The following is a 25,755-nucleotide window of genomic DNA, read 5'->3' on the forward strand; positions in this document are numbered from 1 at the left end:
AGGATACAAAAGAGAAGACTCAGGAATCTAAAACTTCCTAAAGGTGCATTCAAGCACAAAATTTGGAACTCCCTTCATCTAGCTTTGTGTGCCAGAATCCCTGGATTGTATCTAACACTGAAAAGCACTTAACTGTTATAATTTTGACAACATCTTTAACTATACATAATGGTGAATTCTTTTTTTAATAATTTTATTGAGATTTTTGCAGATCAATACAACATTTAATCTTGTGGTATTTTGAAATAGTGGCCCTACTATTCATTCAATCTGTTTGCCCTGTTTCTTAATGATATCCAGACGTTTGGTTAATGATCAGTTCTACTCATAAAACTACTGGTACTTTTCCTGAAGCATGGATTACTGTTAAAGCTTCTAGGACTTATGTTACTTTCCTGGCACTCAGTCCAAACCTGTAAATAAAACAGAAAGTCATGTAAGATATTTTTGCCATGGTGCAATGCAGGTTTTTAGACAGGTCTGTGACTGCTGGACTTCTCCTGTGCACATTTGTTTTGTTCTTGTATATTCTGAGTATGTTTCACCATTCTCACTGTGTTTCAAGAACATTGGATAAACTCAATTTCTGAGTCAGTGTTGCTATTTCAGTGAAGATTTTACACCCTTGATTTTTATAATTTTGGCGCCAATACTATTTGACCCAGTGATGTTATCTGTTGTTCTAAGCACACCAGTTATTTGCACACTACTTTGTTTTTAATGTCTCAAGGTTCCAAAGCTTGAAAGGTAATATTCTAGCATAGCAATACAGAGTGCATCTGCTTATAGCTTAAATTCAATATTTCACTGATTAAGTATGAGCTTCTCTTGTCAAAAGTTAGACTTATTACCTGGCTGTACTGCTTCGATACTCTCAGACGTCTTGACATTAACTCTTTGTGTTTTAACAGTGCCTCCTGCAACTTTTGTTGGTGCTGCTCATTTTAAACTTATAACTCTTTTGAACACTTGTATTGTTTTCACTGACATATCTTTACAACATTATTTGTTCTACCACAGTTTCTACAATATTGATGAGATGGGCACTTCCTCTTAGGCTTACAATCACATCTAACACACGGGACTTGAATTTCAACTACATCCTACTTTCTGCGCACTTCATGCAGATTGTTCTCCCTACTGTTACTTTTAATATACATTTTCACTTTAAGCTTAATTTTTGCTTCATCATTTGGTTGACAGTTTTTATAAAATTCCACTTTCTTAGTTGATTCATTTAAATGTGTGTTTGTAACTGCACTCACTATGCATACAGCCTCAACTTTTGATAACATTATGCCCCTTCTGTTAAAAGCCTGCCCTCTCATTTGATTTTTTGTTTAACCAGACAACTCTGTTTCATATTAATAAATCACACAACTCTTCAAATTCAGTCTTTACCTTGAGTCTTTAGGTCACGTTTAGGTCACATAATCATCTACTGTTTATACTAAGCCTAGGTTTCTTATAAAAAATAAATGACTAATAAATGGCAGACTTTTATAGGTTCAATAATTCCTGAATTTCTCCTATATTGCTATTAATTTAACTTTTCCTTTTCCTGAAATGTAAAAGTGTTAAACAGCTTCAAGTCTTCACCCATGACATGGAAAAACATGGCTACTATAACATTTCTTCTGTAATATTTCAGTTGCAGTTAGAAAAATTAAATTTATGCACCCAGAGGTTCTGGTTTTCTGATAAATTGTCTTAGACCAAGAGAATTTATGGTGACTTCATTTGGACCATCTTTTCACAAAAGAAGACAATACTTTGGGGAGCTTCTTATGAGTTATGTGAATGAAAAACAAATGGTGACTATGAAAATGAACAAATTATGGAACATTAATTATAGTTCTCTGCAATAGATTTCCTAATGAGTCAGAAATTAATAAATGTTCACTTCATATACCAAGTAACATTTATAAGATTCATCAGGATGTCCATAGATTATAAAGATACTGTAGACATGTTACCAGCCTCTGTTAGACCTTTGGAGTCATTGCTAAATGTTGTAAGATCATGTGGCATGCAACACTCTGAAGCACAAACTCTATTCTTAAATGTTTATTAATATATTAATATATGTGCTACTCAATCTTTTTCAAGGTTTCTTACCAGCTATATGAAAGACAGATGTTTGAGTGGAGTTTTGAGAAGGAAGTGTGCCTGAGAGGAACATAGCCCCTTACACAACCAATGTTGTTACTGAACATGTGAGTAAGGAGACTTCCCTCCTCACAATGAATCCTCTTTTTAGAATACTGATTTCAATAAATTGGCAAGATGCTACAATTCAAACAAGTCATGTTTTGGTCAGTTCACCCACTCTATCTCTTCAGTCTCCCTTTTGACACTCATTGTGCTCTATAATTATACCATGGAGCAGCAACATAGCTAGGGCAGGGTGACAAGGACTACTGCCCCAGGTGGAAAATGTCGGGGGAGCAAGATCAGCGGATCCTGATCTGCAATACAAAACCAACTTTTAAAAGCCAGTATTACATTTATGGTCAAACCTGAGCACTGTAGCGTTCCATGTTTTGTCTAAACTGTTGCAACTACAGTTTAAATGTAAAAACAAAACAAAAAATTTAACTAAGACCTGAGAGCTGTAACACTCCATGCAGGCAGCGTATAAACTGCAGCAATTGCTTGCAATGTTTGTAGCAGTTTGTTACAGTTTATGAATGAAGATTTTTTTCTTTTAAGTACAACATGAGTACATAGCACTTCATGCAGACAGGTTATAAACTGTAGCAGCTGTTTGCAACATTTGTAGCACACAGTTTGTTACAGTTTATAATAAGAAGAAATTATTATTATTATTATTATTATTATATAATTTTTTAATAAAGTGGAGAAGAGTCGGGGCAGAGCACAGAAACAGGACCTGAATGGCTGGGCAGGAGGAAGGGGTGTATGTGTTGTACATTTGGTGACCACCTGACTGGTGTGCCAGTAGAAGGAATGTTTATTTTTGTGCTGTTCATTGGAACAGCTCGGGGGGTGCATGAATTTGTAATAAGCACATCAGTTTAATACAGTGCTTTTTTTTTTTTTTTTTTTTTTTTTTGCTCTTCACTTGAAGAGCCGAGGGGTGAGGTGCTGGGTCAAGGTACTGGCACAGGGAGAAGGTTGAACCAGCTTTGTTTCTGCCATGGAGTTTGCATATTACTGCATGCACTTCCTTACATGTCTGCAATGTTCCCAGGTGTTTGGGCTAAATGCTGTTTTCATAGTTACCTTAAATACAGAGTACTTGTTACAGAAGCTCATGTTTTTTCCTGAGGCCACGTTTCTGGAAGTTTGTGTCCTTTCTCTAAACTTAGCTGAATCTAAGCTACTACAATAATTAATGGGTTTCTAGAGTAATCTACAGTTACATGTGTCCTAAACGGGCTCTAATCCCTAGTAGGAGACAAGTAAAAAAAATTAAAAAAAAGATGTTTTGTAGTTTTTACCTTAAATGCCAAGTCCAGTAGCTCCTCTGTGGTCAGTTTTCCATCTCTAACAGCCAGTCCTAGGACTACTTCTCGGAAATCAATGATGCCATCTTTATCCTAAAACACAAGATATTTCAGTTTTGTTGGACAATGGAATCTGATAGCAGAACCTTTAATAACAGTGGCTCCCTTCCAGCCAAAAGTAAAGGCAGAGGCTCATGAAGCATCACCACCCACTATACTTACCTTGCAGTTACCATGGACATATGTCTGTCTTTACTTGACAAGAAGAGGACAGGCAACTACTCTGGACACTGTTCAATGAAATTAGGACTAATGTCTTCCCTATATGGAAGGTCAAGCATCTTATTATTCAAAACTCCTGACTTACTGCAGCAAAAGGTCAGCTCTTGTGAAACAGAGAGGAGAAGGACTATGGCAAGCCTAGTAATATAATATATGATAAGTAATACAGAACAGTGTTAAGCTATGAGCTTCTAATAAACATTATCCTGCAGACCTGGGTTTGAGTCCCCCAGCTGATAATTGCATACTGTTGTGACTCGATCTCTACTGTCATACACTTTTCAGCTCACCCTTAAAAGAGCAATAGACAAAAGCAGAATAAATGAATGAAAAAAGGAGAACGGCTAATCTAATGCTAAGAATATGTAGAAAAGTCAGAATCTTAATGTTCAAACAGGACAATCCACGCAGTGATAAAGAAAGAACACAGACCTTTGGCAATGTAAAGGTGAACAACTCTGGAACTAGGAAATCACATATGTGAGGTGAAAGTGCCAAATAGAATTGAATAAGAATTGTCTTTATATTTATTTTTTGTTTACATTTCATTTCTGTTTTTATTTTACTGGTTCCTTTTCAGGGTTTGGAGTGTCAGATCATTTTTCATTGATGTATTGAGGACACACAGCAACTACCAGATATTTGGACACAGGGACACCGGTTACAAATTTCAGGCATTCATGCTCCCATCCTGTTTTCCACCCAGTAAATACAGTTTTTATTGCTAGATTCACTTTTATTTTATCCACAAATGTCTAATTTACCATTTCTTGGGCAAGAAGAAGAAAAGTCCTAGAGAATATACATAACACTATTTTTACAAAAAAACAGTTGGTCTTCACCCAAATCCAAATTACACTGTCATACCTAATCTAAGTACTGATATCAAAGAAGCAAGTAATTTTTCTGGACTAAAGACCATCATTTTAATTAATGTTTTATATACAACTGTTCATGATGTGAATTCATAAGGCACAGTGGTGACCACATTTTGCCAGTAAGTGTAAGAACTCCCTCAGCATCCAATCAGAAGCCAAAGTGAGTTCATGAACAATTACTAAGATCATTTACTACAAGTTTTTCTGCACTGCTCCCAGCATCCACATTTTCCTGTACCAGCTGATGCTAGAAACAATGTTATGACTTTAAAGTGCATTTAGAATGCTGGGTTATGCTGCTACCCAAGGGCAGCTGTGTAGTACTTCCTTTACAGCAAAAATAGTTTTCCTGAAACCCTGAAAGACATACTCAAATAACAAAGATTACTTTGGATTACTGAATAAAATAGGGATGGTCAGGCTGATGGGACTTTTCTCACCTATAACAGCTTCTTGAAATTGGGGGGGGGGGGGCATTTTTAATTCCATTACCTGATCATAATGTTGAAACATGCATTCAAGGCCACTCGTAACTGGCATAGAAAGCAGTGAAGCCATTTTTTTCAGTCCAACCTTCCAGCCTTCCTTTTCGCAGATGTCACGATAGTCTTCTACTGGCTTTGGATTGAACCTTCAATAAATAATAAAATGCACACGTCTTATTATCTGCAGTACATATGGAGGGGTGCTTGTCAGTGCAGTAAACTTAAAAACAAGTATCATAATCCAGAATCAGCAACATTATATATGAAAAAGCTTTTTTTTGTATAATCAAGACAACAAAATGAATGAAGTCCTATCTTCTTACAACATAGTAAGAGATTGCAATAACAACATGGAAACTGTGTCCAAAGCCAGAAAATACTTGTAAAAACTTGTAAAAAATCCACAACCGATAAATCCATAGGAAAGACGTTTAAGTGCTTTTCATCTTGGATATTCCTAAGACTTCTTCAGAATAAAAAGTCACTGGCATCCAGCTTTTTTATATAAAAGATAATTGATAAGCAAGCATTCAACTCATTAATTATATGAATTAAATTAGTTCGACCTAAAATCTTACAACTAAGAAATACATAGGCAGTCCTATCTAATCTGTGCCCTTTGTTTTATATTTTGTTATTATGTTTGAGCATAATGTTTTAGTTTCAAATCCTGTAGAAAAAGGTAGAACAAAATGTGGATGTTGTGTTTATTGTAAATATATTAACGAAGAGAAAAGAATCTGTTTGCCTAACAGACAGTTTTATGTTAATTTGAAACCAGGAAATTGTGCTACTAAGGGTTTAGTCTATGTAGCTGTTTGCCAGATTTGTTCATATTTTTATGTAGGCAAAACAGAAAGACAGCTAAGAAGACATATACATGTACATGTTTATGCCATTGCACTAAAAAATGATACCAATGCATTGAGTAAACATTCTAAAATATGTCGTAATTTCAAAATATTTTTGTTTAGCATTTTAGAAGTAGTACATAAATCACCAAGAGGTGGATGGTGGGAAGTTAATGTTGATATTTGTGAGTTAAAGTGGCAATTTTTATTAAATTATTTTACTGAACCTGGTTTAAATGACACTTTGTCTGTTGCCCCAGTTTTAAAACAAAGGGCAAAAATTAAATAGGACTGCCTATGTATTTCTTAGTTGTAAGATTTTAAGTCAAACTAATTTAATTGATGTAATTAATGAGTTGATTGCTTGCTTATCAATTATCCTTTATATAAAAAAGCTGGATGCTAGTGACTTTTTATTCTGAAGAAGTCTTGGGAATATCCGAGACGAAAAGCGCTTAAATAAACGTCTTTCCTATGGATTTATCGGTTGTGGATTTTTTTACAAGTTTTTACAAGTATTTTCTGGCTTTGGACACAGTTTTCCTGTTGTTATTGCAAGTGTTGGAGTTCAGGATAACTTTTTCCACCCAGTTTTGTAATTGTAAGAGATTGCTCATGGCTAAACAATTTTTTAGCATGAGTAATTCCATTATAATACACAGGAATAAACAAATTCATTAAAACAAATGAACAACTACTACACCTGGTTTGCCAAAAGTGCAATAATTTCTTGAAAACTACCAATATTCAGGCAAAATTAGTGGTAAGCACTGTAGCTAATCCCGACACAGAGCAATGTCTTTATTTTGTTTTTCTTCTCGCTTTACTTACTAATTTTAAATGGTTACTACACTGTGCGTTCCTAGAGCTAGGGCTAGAAAATCACCAAATAATCAATGGAAGAGGATTACATAAGATAAAAACAGTTTCAGCCTCATAGAACAAGAATTCTAGACTACACCAGCAGTAATGGGGGCAATGGCCCAAAACCAGGGACACATTTTAAATACTGATCTTACAAAGGTGATAGCAGAACAGGTTCTGCTTTAGCATGCATTATCTGAGTGTTATGAAGTCTGAAACTCACATCTGTCTTTACTTAGTGACTTCAGTCCTCAGTTGCTTGGTACAAAACTAGAAATTTCATGAGGAGAAGACCAAAAATATAAGGCAAAAATCTGGATGCTATGAAAAATTTCAGACATTTGGGAGGTATGGTTTGAGACTATTGAAAAATAAAAATTTAAAATGTTTTCATTGTATTAAAGATAGGAATGAGCTTTTATCTTTAGACTTCCAGGTATGCATGCAAAAAGACAGGCATCTTTCAAACTTGTTAGCTATCTGAGAAAGAAGGCAGCGTCAGAAACAATTACACCACAGATGGGAAATAGTTTAGTCTGGGCTCCAGTACAAAAGAAGAGTAAAACTTGCTAGACCAGCACAGTCGCTTTGATTTATAACATGTTCTCCTCTCCCCACTCCCTCTCTGGGACCCCGCCTGATAGCTCCACAACCAGTACTAAATCAGGCCATTCAATCCAGGGGTAAGTGCCAGGCACCCCCAGGCTAGATGAGACCTATGGCCCATTTGTACCTTCCTAGGATGCTTAATCAGCCCATTTATTTAGTAGAATATAATGATTTTAAAATGAACTAAAAGTTTTAAAATTAACTAAGTGTTTAAATATTCCGTTTATTTATTTGTTAATGTATCCATGGGAAAGGATTGTTGTTCAGGAACCAATGACAATCTTTTATGGATGGTATAAAAAGGGCGGGTTATCTAAATGTATTCATCTGATGAACTTCTGCATTATTGGAATGAAAGTGCTTATTTTACTGTGTATACTGTGGTTTTATCTTTGTGTCTTATTAAAACCTGTATTTACATTATGGAACAGTTGCTCTCCATTTTTTTTGCCATCGTGTTTTTTTGTTGGTGTTTTTTTGCTTTTATTTTAGTTTACAGGCCCTCTAGGTATCAATCAGGACTACTTCAAACACAGGTCCTCTGAGTATCAGTCAGGGCTACTAATCAAATGCTGGTCCTCTGAGTATTAGTCAGGGATTCATCCCTCAGCACCATGGATGTGAATCAGTTTCCCCAAGTATACTTTTAAAAGTTTAAGTTCTTTAGCTATTATATACTGATAAACACTGGGCAATGGGGGCCTTACCTTCATGAAATGCAACTGTATGGGCAATGCTGGCTTATCAACTGGCACATTGATGTCATAATAGAGCATTTGCCATTTTTACTATGAATACTTAACAGCCAAGTACCATAAATTAATACCTTAATGAACTAGTAGATAGCTGCCCTGACACATAACCAGTATCTGATAGTAAACATGTAGGAGGCAGTGTAACCCAATACAAATGTCACTTTACAGTACATCTTTACTGAAAACTGCAGCTGTCTATATGATGTCTGGACCAATCAGTATCATTAATGTAACATCTCTGTGACCATATCCAAGTGGAATGGTGAAAATGTAGTCTGTGATGCACATCAAATGTAGGCCTTGAAAGTACGTCAGACTCTCAGACCCAGGCTGGGAAGCACATTATACCATTAGATCCAAGAGTAAAATGCATGCCAGGACTAGGCTGGAGGGAATGTTAGTGTGTCAGACCTAATTAAGATAATGTTACAGCATGTCTGGGAAACATTTTTCAACCAAGATGTGAAAGTGTGCTAGGTCTTGTCTGTGAGGGATGTCCCAATTTCAAACCTTCATGGTTTATCAAATTCTGCATTCCCAATAAACAAGCATGGCTATCTTAGAGTTTGCCACTATAAAGTTTTGTCTCAAATCAGACTCATCAACTCTATTATCTAATTCATTCTTGAATATGAGCAGAGAAGATGATCTGATATAAAACGTCAAAGAGTACCAAAGTCTGCCATTCTTATTATACATTTAATCGAAAGACTCCATTTTGGTAAACAATTAACTAACATTTTAAAGTCTGTAATTCATTTATTGAAGTATGTCTTTACATTTTTTGGAAGACTCATACCAGCCCCAGTTAAACAGGTCCATGGGTGTACACTAAGCTAACAACCACTTGGACCTTTATAAGCCCAGTCATGCAACCCAAATATATCCCATGAGTTACTGTGCCTTGGAGGTTATTTTAAGGGGTGTGTTTTAATTAGGGCATGATTTAACAGCTGCCTCTGTCTATCAGAGATATAGGTGTAATTCCAAGGGTGAAATGCCAATTTCCCAACCATTGGTCCAGGTTGTGCTTGAATAGGGTTATTGAAGGGCTGTTACATACCTATCTCTCCAACATGTCCTATTTAAGTTGCAAGCCAAATTTAAATCCTTAGATCTAGTAGTTCATTTTTGTGGATATGCAAAAGGCCCATCAGAGTGGGATCAAAGGATGCTTTGTATGCCAGGCATAAATTGCCTCTCAGCAGTCTGTAGGATACAGAGTATAAAGGTAGGGCTTTGAGGTGATCTGCCTAGGACATTGTGTTTATGCCCTGTATTTTTTTTTGTGAGGAACCTCTGTGGACATTTCAGCAGTTGTATGTGCCTGGTCAGGTACATACAGAAGGGGGCATTATACTCAATGATGGGTCTGATGATGGCTGAATACAGTGGCATGATGACTTTCCTGGACCTAGATGCCATGCCTTAAGTTGAATGACTAGAATGATTTTCTGACAGCCTTACTCACATGTTGGTCGAATGACAGGGTACTCTCTACATGCATCTCCAAATCCCTGATCCCTTGTCTACTTTTAGGGGTGTTTTATCGATGAGGTAATTTCTGTTGGTGGCCAACTTCCCAAAAGGTACTATTATACATTTCTTAGCATTGAGTTTTATCCCGTGGCTTTGGCACCAGTTATTTGCCTGTGTTAGACCTTCCTGTAAGATGTTAGTATCTCAGGCCATTTATACCTGGGTTTCTCTGATTGCCCCTAGCTTGCAATCATCTGCAAACTTGGTAAGTCTGAGGCCATTGACATTGGCCTTGACTTCTGAAAAATAGACACCAAAAAGTAGACCTTTTACAGAGTTCCAAGGGAACTTCACTGGTGACTGGTCTCTTTGTAGAGAAGTCACTCCAAACCTAACTTCCTGGGACCCGCCTGTGAGCCAGTTGGCTACCCAGCAAGTTACACAGGGGTTTATGCCTAACTCCGAGAGTTTATTTACAATGCTCAAGTGGGGTACTGTATCAAATGCCTTAGCTAAGTTAAGGTAGCCAGTATGCACAAGTTTGCCCTCATCTATTGCCTTGGTGAACTTCTCAAGTAAGTCCACAAGGTTGAGTAGGGATGGCCTGCGTTTCATGAAACCAAACTAGGTTGGGTCCAGTTTCTGATAGGTTATGTCATTGTTAATAATTTCCATGGCAATTCTTTCCATGGCTTTGAATTTGAGAATAGTCAGACTAAAGGGTCTGCTGTTGCCAGGATCCATTGATGGTTCAGGCCTTGTCTAAAGGGATGACCACTGCAGTTTTCCATTCGCATGGCATGAAGCCTGTGCCAAGGCTATGGTTGAATAATGACACCGATGGCCTTGATTTGTTCATATTTCAGGTTATTAAGAGGCATTTTGGGGTATTCATGAGGATCATCAAAGCTGTATTCTTGGCTTTAGAGGGCACATATAAAATATGCTCTCTACTGATAGTTGGAGGGATTATATTACATGATATTTCCTGTGGTTGGCTGGGGATAGGGATAAAGTTAGAGATTTAATTTGTTAGCCAGAAGATTTGCCATATCTTCTGGTTCCACGAACATGGCTCCATTTACCAACAGTTTGGCAAAATGTTGTGAGACATTTCAGACATAATTAAAGAAGGCCTTACGGTTGCCTTTGGCCTGGGATGCTATCATTACCTCAAAATTTGCTTTGTTGGACTTAATTTTCCCTCTTAGTTGTCTGTTCAGTTTGATAAGAGAGTTTTTATCTTTTTTTGGTGTTACACTTCCTAATTTTAGCTATGACTTTTTTCTTTAGTTTTACTACCTGTTTAGTTTTTCATTCCACCAGGATGGTTTGCTTTTTGACTTTGTTTTGAGCGTACTGGTAGGCAGAGCCATCTCTATACAATCATGAATATACAGTAGCTGTACAGAGCTTCTATGAATAATTCCACATAAGATGCTGTGTTATCTGGATTTGGGGGAGGTTGAAATTTTGATATGTTGTTACTTAATGAAAGGTAATTTGCCTTGCTGTAGTTTCTAACTGTTACTGTGCTTGCCTTTATTAGGCATATGCACTAACTGATCCAGGGTGTTTGTGTTTACAAAGTCTGTGAATCTCTCTGTCTGTAAATTTGGGGTTGTGTAGGATTCCCAGTTTATAGAAGGGTGTGTAAAATCTCCCATGAGAATGGTATTTATTAAATAGTGAGCGTCTCTAATAGGTCTAAGTATGAGCTATGGAGTTCATGGGACGTAGAGGGTGGCCTCTAGCTTGCTAGGATATGGTATGGCACTTTGTCTATGGTCATCTGGATGTAGAGGAACCCCAGTGTATCATCCTGTTTAACCAATTTAGAGGTGCGCTTGTTACTGATGTAGACTGACACACCTCCACCTTTAGTTCCTGTCTGTGCAGTTTCTGGTTTAAATGCATGGAAGGCAGTAAACCTTGCACTGTTGCTGTGCTCTCTGTGGCTTTAAACCATGTCTTGGTAACTACAGAGATGATCGCATTCTCCAAGATGAGGAAGGAGTGGACCTTCTTGTTTAGACTCCTAGCAGTGAGCAGTAACATCTTTAGATTTCTTTGGGTATATTGGAATATTTGTCAGTGTGGCATTGCCTAAAAAAGGCACTATGGGAGAGGACATTGTTTTAGCCAATATTTAAAAGCCTAGAGGGGAGAGGTGCAGACCATCCTTGGCAAAGCAACATGGTTTATTACCCACATTCTCCAATGCTGACAAATAACACCAAAAACTAAGCCAATTGTTAAAGCCAGTCATTTTCCTGTTCATATTGTGGTATCTTCCTTAGTGAAGGTAGGCCGCTGTCTAATGCTAGGCACATAGCAGACTGTGACACATAGTCCAAGGGCTCCATAACGTCTCTCTTCATGTACTCCAGGGAGGTACATCTCAGGCCATTTATACCTACATAGACGATGACGGAATCATACTGGTACCTGTGATGTAATGACTGGGTGAGTCCTGACCCCTGATAGCAACTGACCATTCTTTTCTTCTTGTTCATCCTGGTGGGTGGGGCATCAGTATACCCCTTGTGACTACAGTCCTGGGTAGTGCACTGGCTCACCTTACTGCCTTGGTAGTTAAGACTCCACTGAGTATGGTTGTATGTGCAGTGTCGGGTCTATATGACTTGGTCGACAGTTCATATGATCGACTGTTTATTTGGTCGACAGTTCATTTGATCGACTGTTTATTTGGTCGACAGTTCATTTGATCGACAAGCATTTTAGGTGGGGGTCTGTGCCCCCCACACCCCCCTAACTATATATATCAACTCCAGGGTCACACAACATTGGGGAAGGGGGCAAATGCTTGTCGATCAAATGAACTGTCGACCAAATAAACAGTTGATCATATGAACTGTCGACCAAGTCATATAGACCCGCAGTGTCAGATGTTTCTGCTGAGTGTTTTCAGTTTTACTGAGGATAATATTTGCAAGTGGAATGTCCTGGAAGTCTTTGGGGTTCGGAAAGAGTACATTTAAAAGCCTTGGCATAAGTAGGTCTACATGTTGGGTGTGTACTACGTGTGGTGGGTGTAGTTTGTATGTTACTGACAACCATATTGTTATTACAAATGTTTGTACACCAGAATTTGGCCTCCAGACCTCTCTTGCATACTTTGCCTCAGTATACTCATATCTACCAAACTAGCTGTGGAGAAATTGGGAAAGTGCATATCAAGGATGTCAGGTCCTTTATCGGGTGACCTACAAGGGTGCGGTGCATGAGTGGGTAATAGTGGGTGGACTAAGGGGCTTTTGAGGCTAGAGGCTAGACTACGCTATATAATACTAAATTCAAGGGGCAGTGCAAACTAGTTGCTATAGGTTACTCAACCTGCATAGAAGTTACTCTACACTCACTAGGTTACTAGTACAGTTTCACAGGTGGTTTTATGGGGAAACATTGGTTTCTAGGTGTCTTGTGACTATACAGGTCACTACTAACCAATGCTGCACATTAGGTAGTGGCATGCAACTGCTCCAACTTTATACAGTGACTTAACATGCAGAAAACTGGTTACTAAAACAATAAAATGACTACACTTACAGCTTCCTTATGTGTTTCCCAACTCAGGTATACCAGTCCACAACCTACTGCCACTAGATAGGCTGCCATTCCTCTTAATGTGAAAATACAAAGACTGCTTGAGAGTGTAATGCTACCACAGAGCAACTTAAAACAAACTACATTGACAAGGCAAAATAAACAAGTAAGCAAATCTAAAACAGTAGCACTTTAAAACAGTTAACTGAAGTGTAAAATAATAAAACAAATCTCTTATCTGCCAAGGAGCAGGATGAATTCTGGACCCTGTCAGAGTTTGGCAAGGGTGTCAAACAGGTGGGAGCTCTGGGAAAATGAGTAGAAGACAGTTTGTAGTTATGGAGGTTTACTCAGGAGAAATACTGGTTGGCTGTGTGGGCACTCAAGGCAATGTATCTGTGGAAACAATGGATGGGTAACCAGGCAATAGCAATAAAAGAAGGGAGGGAAGTGTTAGATATTATGAATATAAGGCTGAAATTAATTCTGTTGTAAATATGCTGAAAGATAAAGCATAGAATAAAAAGTTTGCTTGTATATATGTATAGAGTTTAGCAATGTAAAATGTGCATTCATACTGTATGTATAACAGACAGATTTCTATTCACAGCATCAGAATTGGAAAACAAGCATTACATGATTTTCCTCATGTTTGCAGAACAAATATCTATTAACAGACATCCTTTTTTATAAATTCAGCAATACGTGATGTTTTTCCAGTAGGAACAGAACAGACATTTCCTTTCATTCTTCTGTTGCATTTGTGTATTTTCACATCAGCAGAACTGCTGACAGGACAATAGATGTGACTTTCCACAGAAGGCCAGAAAAACATACTAAGAGGAAATAACAATCTATGTGCATGACTAGCACTCTATATAGCAATTGTAGTAGTTCAGTTATGTGAGAAAAGGACAGAGAGAGGTATTTTGTAGAAGTCATCAGTCATATTTGTAATGAAGGATAACTTTGTAAATATATGCTACAATCGGACAGAAATAGTACGTGTCGTTTGTTATAAAATAAGTTATTTGTAACTGTGCTTATAGCTGCAAAATATATTTCTTCATCAGAGTGCAATTTAAAAGGCCGGGTGCTTTAAACATACTACAGATGGAGTCATGCAAAGCTCTGTGTCTCTGATTCAGCAGTAAACAGCACAGCAAGACTGTGTGTATTAAGAAGACTTTGGATCCAGCACAGCATAGGAGCAGAGAGAACACGCAGATTAAAATAAATGTTTCAATGGTGACCCCGATGTGATAGAAGCAGAGAAAGCGAATTAAAATAATTTTTTCAATGGTGACCCTGAGACTGTGTGTCTTAAGAAGACTTTGTATCCAGAACAGCATAGGAGCAGAGCACACAAATTAAAATAAATTTTTCAGGAAGGACTTTGGAAGTCAGACTGAAATAAGGGAAGGAGGCCAGAGACACAGCCTTAAAACACAAGAAAAGGTTTGGATTGTTAGGAAAAAATCAAGCTTTCAAGCTGCAAGAAGCAGGCCAGCTACAGAGGGATCTAATCAAATAAAGTCAACATTGGAGCTGTAGTCCTGTGACTCTGAGCTACAGGTCAATAAAATCGGGTAGATTAGAATCTGAGAAATGTTAGCTCAATGTCTCAGTTTGGGGTTGGGCAGACAAAAAAAACAGGGGAACAGAAAGTTATTGGAATGCAAATTTAAGCAGGTAAATAATAAGCAGAACATAAGACTATCAGGAAAGGTGGAATATAAACTGCTGTAAAAGCATTGAAGGGCAATGAAAGTATTAATAAAGGCTGATGGTCTCGAGGTGATGTGCTCTTGGCTTTAGCTGGGCTGATAATTAAAATTCATGTTTCAAGACCCTGGTATTTCTTTAGAAACAAGAATAAATGGATAGCTAGCAGATATATGAATGTTGCAAGGAGATTATATGCCTTTGCTTGTTGTTATTAAGAATAGAATTCCAGTTATTTTCTTTTTCTTCTTACTGTATGACCACTGACAATGTGATTATAAAGCAGAAGGCTGTACACTTGTTTATTTTTGTGTCATATATAGTAATATGGTTGTTAGTACATTTAATAATATTTATGTTAGTGCCTTCAGACATAAATATTTTGAGTCTTAGTTGCTCTTCCGATGGGCAAGATGAACAAAAGTCATTCCTCTTGGACACTAAATATAATTTACTGTGGGGCTAAGTCTTACAATATAAAGTAAAAATAAGAAATTATAAGTATAATTTTACATACATATATATTCTCTCTTTATATATATATATATATATATATATATATATATATATATATATATATATATATATATATATATATATATATAGCATATACTGGCTTATAAACTGACTTACAATCTTCCACTGACCAGGTGCCTGCTACCAGAGAGGATTAAGGCTCTTTGAATGAACTGCTTCCTGTATTCCAGGGCACACAGTCTGCTTCCTTCCACTTCCATTTGCCTACTGTGTGGCTCTGAGGTCCCTTAACCAGACAGTGCTCTCAGGCCACCCCTAAAAAGGGTGCTTGTGGGCTTAGCTGGTTAACAAATGTATAAAATAATCCCTTTCAAATAAAACATGACTGACTGATGTTCTGGAAAGGAGTGCACCATACAAAAATGTGTATTCATTATTAAAGTGCCAAGAGACCTTATAAATAATTATTTTTCCTCATATTATTTCTAATTTGGTTTAGTCTGTGATTTTATACTGCAGTTTGCTTTTCATTAGTTTATTCAAAATGTTTGAGACATTTGGCAGTTTACCACAAAAAACTTTTTAGTTTCCAAGTGCTGGACAGCTTACTTTGCTTTTTTTATATAAAGTTTTATAGTATGATAATATGTTTAAGATTTTGCACAACATTCTACTTAATATTCTTATAAGTCATGTAATGTAATGACATATTTTGGAATGACTATCTACTTATACTCATTAAAATTTATTTTGAAATCATACTTAACATAGCTGAAGGTTCTGGTGTGTTCCAGAGCTGGGCTTATGAATATATATATATATATATATATATATATATATATATATATATATATTTGTGTGTGTGTGTGTGTATGGGTATGGGTGTGTGTGTGTGTGTGTGTGTATATATATATATATATATATATATATATATATATATATATATACATACATATACATATATATGGCCAAAATTACCTCAGAGAGGAGCAGCACATTAATGGTACTGTATTATACAAGTCTCTTAAACAGACTATTACATGAAGAAAATGATATATTTTAAGACTGATGTCCAGAGTACTAGAATATTCTTTTGCGGTTATCTTTCGTTATTCTAGAGTGCTCCATTGCATGTTCTCAATTAGAAAACCAGAATTTTCTTTTTGTGTTATTTATTAGTTTTTACTTTTTTTCTGTTGTGATTTAATATACAGTTAAGATTTCACATTAAACAATGGATATTACTGAACTGATATTGACTTTCCAACTCTTTTAATATTTACAATTTCAGGTGCATACTTTATTGTATTTTAATGCATTTCACATGGGTTGTTAAATTTTTTTTGTCTCAAGTAAAATTTTAGTAAACATGAAAATAACTAATAGGAATATGTATACCTCTAAATAAAGGAGGACATTTTTAGCAATGTTTCACTAATGAAGTATTAAAATATGCTGATGTTTCACAACTGCTGTAGGAGTAGGAGGTGTAAGTTAACTTGGGCAAAGAACAGACTTTAAATGCCATGATAAGCAAAAACAAAACGTTAAAAAATGACAATTAAACTGTCTTGAAATAAAGTGTTTTATGTGAATCAAAGCCCCCAAGCAAGTTAACATGCAGGAGGCTGCATCCCATATACTTATCACTTAATGTAATGACTCTAAGCTCAGACGTGCACAATTCTGCAAAAAATGACTACTGCACAAGTAAACTACTCTTACAGAACTTGAAATTTTATAGAACAATACAAACCACTCTTTAAATTGTGTTTGTGCTTTTGTCAATGGCTCCTAAACCTTTAGAACTTTATAAACGTAAGACTTTTTGGAACCACCGTAAAGCAAACATTAGTTCCAACTTTAGACGAGGCTGACAGAAAGGAAAAAAAATGATTACGTTGTGTCCAGAAAGACTAATGCTTCAGACTTGTTTATAAAGAAAATGTTTCACAGGTAGGACTAATATTGCACTGCTGGGAATTATGTTTTCAATTTTAGTAGTACAGGTTTTGAAACAGATTGGTAACCCATTACAACTCTCCTTCCCAGGGAAGGTCTGAGAAAGCTAGCAGTATGGCCACTGAGGGATATCTTTGTTATAGGGCATCAAGTCATGTTCTTTGCAACTACATGAATGCTATTTCAAAGAGGAAATTCCATCTTTGCAGTAATTTAAATAATACTTTCTTTAGTTAGACCACTTCTGTTTTGCTAAATGGATTGCCTTTCCAATACAAACTGAAAAGAATAGCTGAGTTAATTAATGACCTGATTGTTACCTTTTCCCAAATATTTTTAACTTCCAAAAATGAAAGAAACGTGACAGGAACAGCCTACCACTAAAAAGTCAAATGTTGATTGACCCACAAGGTTTCATGCCACTGATTTTGCAGCCTTATGCCCACTGAGTGCTAGAGACAGGCTCTGACTGACCAGTGAAACTAACATGGAGGAAACAATGAGCTCAGAATGAATTAACAAATTAATTCCACTTTAAAGTGACTCCACAACCTTGTATGTTTGATTATTTCATCACCTCATCATGTTATTATAAACGGCCAATGACAGGATAAAGATATTGTACAAGAAAAATTAAATACTACAACATCACATAAATTAAAGCACATACAATATAAAACAAGATAAGTTTAAACACACATCACTTGCATTCAAACATTACTGTGAAACTGGTTAACAATGAAATAAAATAAATGTTATTAGCAGCTGAACAAATATGATGAGGTTGTAGATTGCAGCTGGAAACTGTGTAGCTTAAAAAAAAACTTGCATTTCATTTATGTACTCTTTCCACTAAATTTATGTTTTTACAACTGCTTTCCATTCCTCTGATTTCTGGGGTGTAATAAATATAGGGATGTCATGATTCAGACACCAATTCTCCCAAGTGGAGAGATGTTAGTGCACTACTGCTGGTTTCATCTCCTTTTCAGGGTGAAAATAATTTGTGGATTTCCTAAGATGATGCCCGAGCAGACATTGCCTCCTGTACCATCATTCAAGTTTAGAATCACTAAGGATGATTGCTAGATACTAGCAGAAGGGGGTTGGATTTAAGATGAGACATCAAGGAGAATGTCCTGAGAGATGAACAGATGTCAAGGGATGAGACATCACAGAGAATGTCCTGAGGGATGAACAGATGTCAAGGGATGAGACATCAAGGAGAATGTCCTGAGAGATGAACAGATGTTAAGGGATGAGACATCATGGAGAATGTCCTGAGAGATGAACAGATGTCAAGGGATGAGACATCATGGAGAATGTCCTGAGAGATGAACAGATGTCAAGGGATGAGACATCACGGAGAATGTCCTGAGAGATGAACAGATATCAAGGGATGAGATATCATGGAGAATTTCCTGAGAGATGAATATATGTCAAGGGATGAGACATCACAGAGAATGTCCTGAGAGATGAACAGATGTCAAGGGATGAGACATCATGGTGAATGTCCTGAGAGATGAAAAGATGTCAAGGGATGAGATATCATGGAGAATGTCCTGAGAGATGAACAGATGTTCATAAATTCATAGGTAAGTACTAGGCTATCTGCCCAAGGGCATTTATAAACCTAGCCAGAATGTGTTGGCTTTCGCTACCCCCTTAGATTAGTTCCCTGTGCCTCTGTCCAGCAGAGCCATTAGTTCCCTGTGCCACTGTCCAGCAGAGCCACTGCAGTGATCCCCAGAGTAAATTTTCTGTTTCCCATCCACCCGTCAAGGTTTCTCTTGAAGAGTGTTAGTGAAGGGCTCTGCCTGATATATATTGGAATCTTGTTCTAAAGCATGGGGAGTCTCTGGGAAAGGAATCTATCCCTCCAGCATGTCCTATTTATTGTTGTGGTGAGGTTTATATCTCTAGAGCTCTCTGGGATTTGTTTTTTTTTTAGGTGGAGCATGTCCATCAATTCTGGGTTGGACATGGTCTTGTATGTCAGGCAGAGATCACCTCTGAGTAAGCGGTATGCAACCTAGTACAGCTGAAATTTCCTGAGTCGGGCTGCAAAGGACATCTGTTTGGGGCCAGTAATCCTCTTGGTGAGGTACTTTTGTGGTCTTTCCAGCTGTTGCAGGTGTCTAGTAAGGTACATCCCAAATGGGGCATTGTATTCTATGATAGGTCTAATGAGTGATGAGTAGAGAGGCACAATAACCTCTTTTGTTCTAGATGTGAACCCTTTTGTGATTAGGTGGGCCACATAGAAGGATTTTCTAACCACCTTGGCAATATGTTTATCAAAGGAGAGATTATTATCTACTTGGGTCCCCAGATCCCTTATTACATTTTCTGTATTTAGGGGACTACCACATATGTGGTAGTTTGAGGGTACTTTATTTTTTTCCAAAGGGGATAACTATGTACTTTTTGGCATTTAGCTTGAGGCCATGATTTTGACAGCAGGTATCTGTCTCAGTGAGACCCTTCTGGAGGGTGTCTGTATCAGCCGGAGAAACAATTATGGCCCCTAGTTTGCAGTTGTCTGTGAACCTGGTCAGGCATAGTCCTCTTATGCTTGCCTGTACCTCTGAGAAGTATATACCGAACAGGAGGGGTCCTAGGCCTGAGCCCTGGGGGATGCCACTTGTAACCGGTTTACAGTCGGATGTAGAGCCTGCAACTCTCACCATGTGGGTTCTATCCATGAGCCAGTTGGCAACCCATCTCATGACGTAGGGGTTTATGTTCAAGCTGGTGAGCTTGTCTATAATACTAGAATGGGGAATGGTGTCAAAAGTTTTTGCAAGGTCTAGGTAGGCTGTGTGGACCGCCTTTCCCTCATCTAATGCCTTGGTAATGGTCTCAAAGAAGTCCACCAGGTTTAGGAGACATGATCTGCCCTTAACAAAGCCAAACTGGGTGGGGTCCAAGGCTTGGAGGCTCCCAATGTCTCTGTTAATGAGTTCTGTGATGATGCGATCCATAGCCTTGCAGACCAGGCTAGTCAGACTTATAGGGCGATAGTAACCAGGGTCCATTGTGGCTCCACCTTTGTGGAGCGGGATAACTGCTGCTGTGTGCCACTCTGTGGGTATGTAGCCTGTAGAGAGGCTGAGTATGAACAGTGTGTTTAGGTGAGGGATTAGTTCATTTTGGAGCTCTTGTAAGACACAGCCTTGGACACCATCCGGTCCCAATGAAGCTGTGTTTTTGGCTTTGGATAGGACTGTTTTAACCTGTGTGTCTGTGATTGATGGGGCCCTACATTCTTCTGGTATGGTTATGGGCCCTTTAGGGGTGAGAGGGGAGTGAAGTTTGCACTAAGCCTGTCTGCCAGAATGTTGGCAATATCAGTTGGTTCAGTGTATTTTGTTCCATTCTGCACTAACTCAGAGCAGATCTGAGAGTTTCCACTTAGGTTCTTGACATAGCTAAAGAACGCTTTGTGGTTATCTTTGGAGTCATTGGCAATTTTTCTTTCGAAACTAGCCTTGGATGATTTAATGAGGGATTGTAGTTTCTTGCTGATACTGATCAGGGATGTCTTTCCTTCTTGGGATTTTATTCTTTTCTGTACTAGTTTCCTCCTTCTGTTGTATAGCTTGTTTATGGCAGGGGTCCACCAGACTGGTTTCCTTTTTTGGAGGAGTGAGTCTTAATTTTACTTGGGATAGCACGATCCATGCATTCCTGCAGATGCTCATAGAGTGCCTTTGTAAAGGTTTCAGCAGTTTGGACAGCATTGTCCTTTAGCATGGGGGCTGTGAACCTTTCCACCTCGGTCTTAAGTAATGTGAAGTTTGCTTTTGAAAATTTTTCACTATGGTTTCCTTGATTGGGGGTGGGGGAGGAATGTGGATATCCAGAGTGATCAGCGAGGGGTTGACCTCTGGTGTGGAACACAGGTCGCCCATGTTGGTGATGACCAGGTCCAATATGTTGTTCCCTCTGGTGGGGCTGTTGACCAGTTGATCCAGGGCATTTGAGTTTATAAATTCTAGGAAGCATTGAGCAAGGGAGTTGGTACTTGAGTAGTTCTCCCAGTTTATGTTTGGGCAATTGAAATCACCCAGTATTAGGTAGGACCTTCATATTTCACAGTGTCTCCAGAAATGCGGAATGGGGGTCCTGGGTCATGGTGGGTGATCTTTAGCAAGCTACAATTTGGATTGCAGTTTTGCCCGTTGTTAGTTGCACATAGGTTCATAGGCTGATACTAGGCTATCTGCCCTAGGGCATTTATAAGCCTAGCCAGTGTGTGTTTGGCTTTTGCCTCCCTTTTAAATTAGTTAAGGTCACAGAAGATGGCCCTTTTAAAGTTAGTTTGCTGTGCCTCTGTCTAGCAAAGACATAGAAGAGATCCCAGGGGTAAACTTATGATCCCCCATCCACTCGTCAAGATTTCTCTTGAAAAGGGTCAGTGAGGGACTCTGCCTAACATGGATTGGGATCCTGTTCCAGAGTGAGGGGAGCCTTTGGTATATGAATCTATCCCTCCAGCATGTCATATTTATTGCTGTGCTGAGGTTTAAGTGCCTGGAGCGTGTAGCTCTAAGGGATTTGGATTTCCTGAGGTGGATGTCCATTAATTCTGGGTTGGACATGGCTTTATACGTCAGGCATAGGTCGCCTCTGAGTAGGCGGTAAGCAACTGAGTAGAGCTGGAGTTTCTTTAGCTGAACTGCATAGGGCATCTGTTTGAGGCCCTTGATCCTCTTGGTGAGGTACTTTTGGGGTCTCTCAAGTTGCTGCAGGTGTCGGGTAAGGTACATCCCAAAGGGGGCATTGTATTCAATTATGGGCCTGCTGAGTGATGAGTAGAGGGGCACAATGACCTCTCGATCTAGATGTGAACCCTTTTGTGATAAGGTGGGCTATACAGAAGGTCTTTCTAACCATTTTGGCAACGTGATTGCCAAAGGAGAGATTACTATCTACTTGGGTCCCCAAATCCCTAATTACATCTTCCGTACCTAATGGATTACCACCTATGTGGTAATTTGTGGGCACTTTGTTTTTCCCAAAGGGGATGACTATGCACTTGTTGGCATTTAGCTTGAGGCAATAGCTCTGGCACCATCTGTCTCTGTGAGACCTTTTGGAGGATGCTTGTGTCAGCCGGAGAGTCAATTATGGCTCCCAGTTTGCAGTCATCTGCGAACTTGGTCAGCCATAGTCCTCCCATGTTAGCCTGTACCTCAGAAATGTATATACCAAACAAGAGAGGTCCCAGGACTGAGCCTTGTGGGACGCCACTTGTAAAGTACAGTTTTGTACCTACCATAAATGTAGATGTTCGAAGATCCACATTGCTGCAGTCCTTACATATGGGTAAGTCCGCTGTCCTCGGTCGGCCCGAATACCAAAGTATTAGGCTGACGTCGGTCATGGGCGCTCAGATCTGACATCAGAGCGTCAGGGTATAAAAGCGCATGACCGACGTCATATCCTCAGTCTTTTCTTGCCTCAGATGTCAGAAGGCCCTAAAAAGAAAGGCCACAGCCCAAAAACAGGATACCTCCCAAAAACATACCCAACAACAACCATCACCCAAACCATATAACCCTGCCAAACTACAGAGGGGAAGGAGGGAGGGTAAATTGGACTGCAGCAATGTGGATCTTCGAACATCTACATTTATGGTAGGTACAAAACTGTACTATGTTCTTCATCTCACATTGCTGCAGTCCTTACATATGGGTAGAATCCCAAAGCAGAGGTAAAGGGAGGATGGCAAAATCATAACGCATTAGGGGCTGCTAAAATGCCCTGTAATATTGCAGTGGCAAATCCAGCCCTAGACTTAGAATAAAGAGGAAGGTGGTAATGCTTGGAAAAAGTATGTACTGAACTCCAAGTGGCTGCTTCCAAAATATCTTTAGTAGCTACCCCCCTTAGAAAGGCAGTAGAAGTGGCAGTAGCTCTAGTGGAATGAGGTCTGATTCCAGGCGGAATCTCCTTACCATGATGGGAATAACAGAAAGAAATACAAAACCCAATCCATTTAGAAATAGTTTGTTTTGAAACAGGTTTTCCCTGAGAACCCAAAGCAAAAGAAACAAACAACTGCTGAGACTGCCTGAACCCCTTGGTTCTGCTCAAATAATAACGTAACTGCCTGTGAATATCCAAAGTATGCAAAATCTTCTCCCCTTTATTTTGGGGGTTTGCATAAAAAGTAGGCAAATGAATAGTTTGGTTCAAGGCCACACTAGAAACCACTTTAGGCATAAAGGAAGGATTAGTACGCAAAGATACCCTATCCTTATGAAAAATCAGGAAAGGTTCCACTGCCATAAGGGCCTGTAACTCAGAAACCCTTCTTGCAGAGGTAATGGCCAACAAAAAAGCAGTCTTCCATGATAAATACTTTAACTCGGCAGTAGCTGCAGGCTCAAAAGGTTGTAGAGTAAGCTTTTCCAACACAAAATTGAGATCCCAAGCAGGAGTAGGAGCTCTACGTGGGGGTCTTATGTTCTTTGCCCCTCTAAGAAATTGCTTAAACAAAGGATGGGAAAATAAAGGAGGGTCACAGTCATAGTGAGCAGAAATGGCTGCAGTATGAACCTTTATCGAGGAAAAAGACAAACCCTTGTCCAATAACTCAGTAAGATATTGAAGAGAAACACTTAAATCAGGCTTGGAAACATCAAAGTCCTTTGCTTTGCTCCAAAGAAAAAATCTCCTCCATTTATCAGCGTAAACTTTCCTTGTACTAGGCCTTCTGGCCTCCAAAATAACATCCAAAACTTGTTGTGGAAGCTGAGACCCTCCAGGGTCTAAAACAGAATATGCCAGGCTGTGAGATGCAGAGACTGAATCTTGACATTGAGGAAGTGATTGCCCTCCTGAGACAAAAGATGCGGAATCAAAGGCTGAGGCCATGGAGGCTCCTCTACCAAACTCCTCAGTAGTGGGTACCAGTGCTGTCGAGGCCAATCCGGCGCTATCAGAATCATGGATGGCTTGTCTATTCTGGCCTTCAGGAGTACCTTGGGAATGAGAGGCAGAGGTGGAAAGGCATAGACATGAAGATTGCTCCAACTGAATGATAGAGCATCCACCTTCCAAGCTGTGGGATGAAACAATTTCGTGCAAAACTTTGGCAACTGGTAATTTAGTGGAGAAGCAAACAGATCTATGTCTGGAGTCCCCCATAACACTGTCAACTTTTGAAACACATGAGGATCCAGTTTCCACTCGTGAGGATCCACAATTTGTCTGCTCAACACATCCGCTAAGGAGTTCTGTGCTCCTGGTAGAAACCTTGCCTGAAGATTGAGGTGTAAACTGAGAGCAGTCTCCCACAAAATCATCGCTTGCCTGCAAAGAGGGTGCGAATGGGTTCCCCTTGCTTGTTGATGTACCACATGACAGTAGTGTTGTCTGTTTGAATCAACACCTGTCCTGGGTGAAGTAAATCCTTGAAAGCCATCAATGCAAATTGGACTGCTAACATCTCCTTCAAGTTGATATGCAAATGTTGAAGTCTGACAGGCCACGTGTCTTGCACCCATTTTCCATTGAGGTGTGCTCCCAAGCCTTGTCCGAGGCATCTGTCGTTAGAATCTGACTCACCTCTGGTCGGGTCACAGAGAGTCCCTTGTTTAGGTGACATTCCTGAGCCCACCACAAAAATTCTTTCTGAATGCAAGGTATTATCTGAATGACAGTGTCTAGATCTTGGCAGTGTTGTGTCCATACATTTTGAGATACCATTGAAGCTTCCTCATATGCAGTTTGGCATTGGGAAGCACCAGAATACAAGATGCCATGAACCCCAAGGCTTGAAGGACTGTCCTTGCAGTCAGCCTGGACTGTAGAGACATTTGATGGAAATAAAGAGAAAGGCTTCTTTGTTTGTCCGGGGTCAAAAAGGCCATCTGGGAAGCTGTATTCAGTCTCACACCCAGAAAGCACATGTCCTGAGAGGGTACTAGACTGGACTTTGTTTCATTCACAGAATACCCTAGGCATCTTAACACTACCATCACATACTGTAGATGCTGCAGAAGTTTGTCTTTGTGTTGTGCAATAATCAGGCAATCGTCCAAATAAGGATAAATCTGTATTCCTCTTAACCTGAAAAAGGCTATCACTGGAGCCAGAACCTTCGTAAACACTCTGGGCGCAGTAGATAAGCCAAAGGGCAATGCAGAGAACTGATAATGTAAACTTCCAGCCCGAAAACGCAGGTACCTCCTGCAACTGGGCCTGATAGGAACATGAAGATAAGCCTCTTTGAGATCCAGAGTTACCATCCAGTGATCTTTTCCCAACAGAGGTAAAAGCTGTTGTAACGTCAGCATTTTGAACTTTGGAATGTCCAGATAAGTGTTGAGGATAGATAA

At 38.9% G+C, this 25,755-nt stretch overlaps 1 protein-coding gene across 1 annotated transcript in view; it reads right to left on the minus strand.

Annotated features, from left to right (window-relative positions):
• LPCAT4 (lysophosphatidylcholine acyltransferase 4) overlaps window positions 1–25,755 on the minus strand; it is a 752,085-nt gene that overhangs the window by 69,530 nt on the left and 656,800 nt on the right. Inside the window, exons 11-12 of the mRNA XM_044058233.1 lie at window positions 5,123–5,261; window positions 3,465–3,563 (exon numbers count right to left, since the gene is read on the minus strand). Coding sequence (XP_043914168.1) covers window positions 3,465–3,563; window positions 5,123–5,261 — 238 coding nt within the window. The remainder of the gene's footprint in view (window positions 1–3,464; window positions 3,564–5,122; window positions 5,262–25,755) is intronic.

The sequence above is a fragment of the Protopterus annectens genome, chromosome 16.part0 (genome assembly GCF_019279795.1).
Source record: "Protopterus annectens isolate FY-2018-M chromosome 16.part0, PAN1.0, whole genome shotgun sequence".
Classification (NCBI taxonomy): Eukaryota; Metazoa; Chordata; order Ceratodontiformes; family Protopteridae; genus Protopterus; species Protopterus annectens.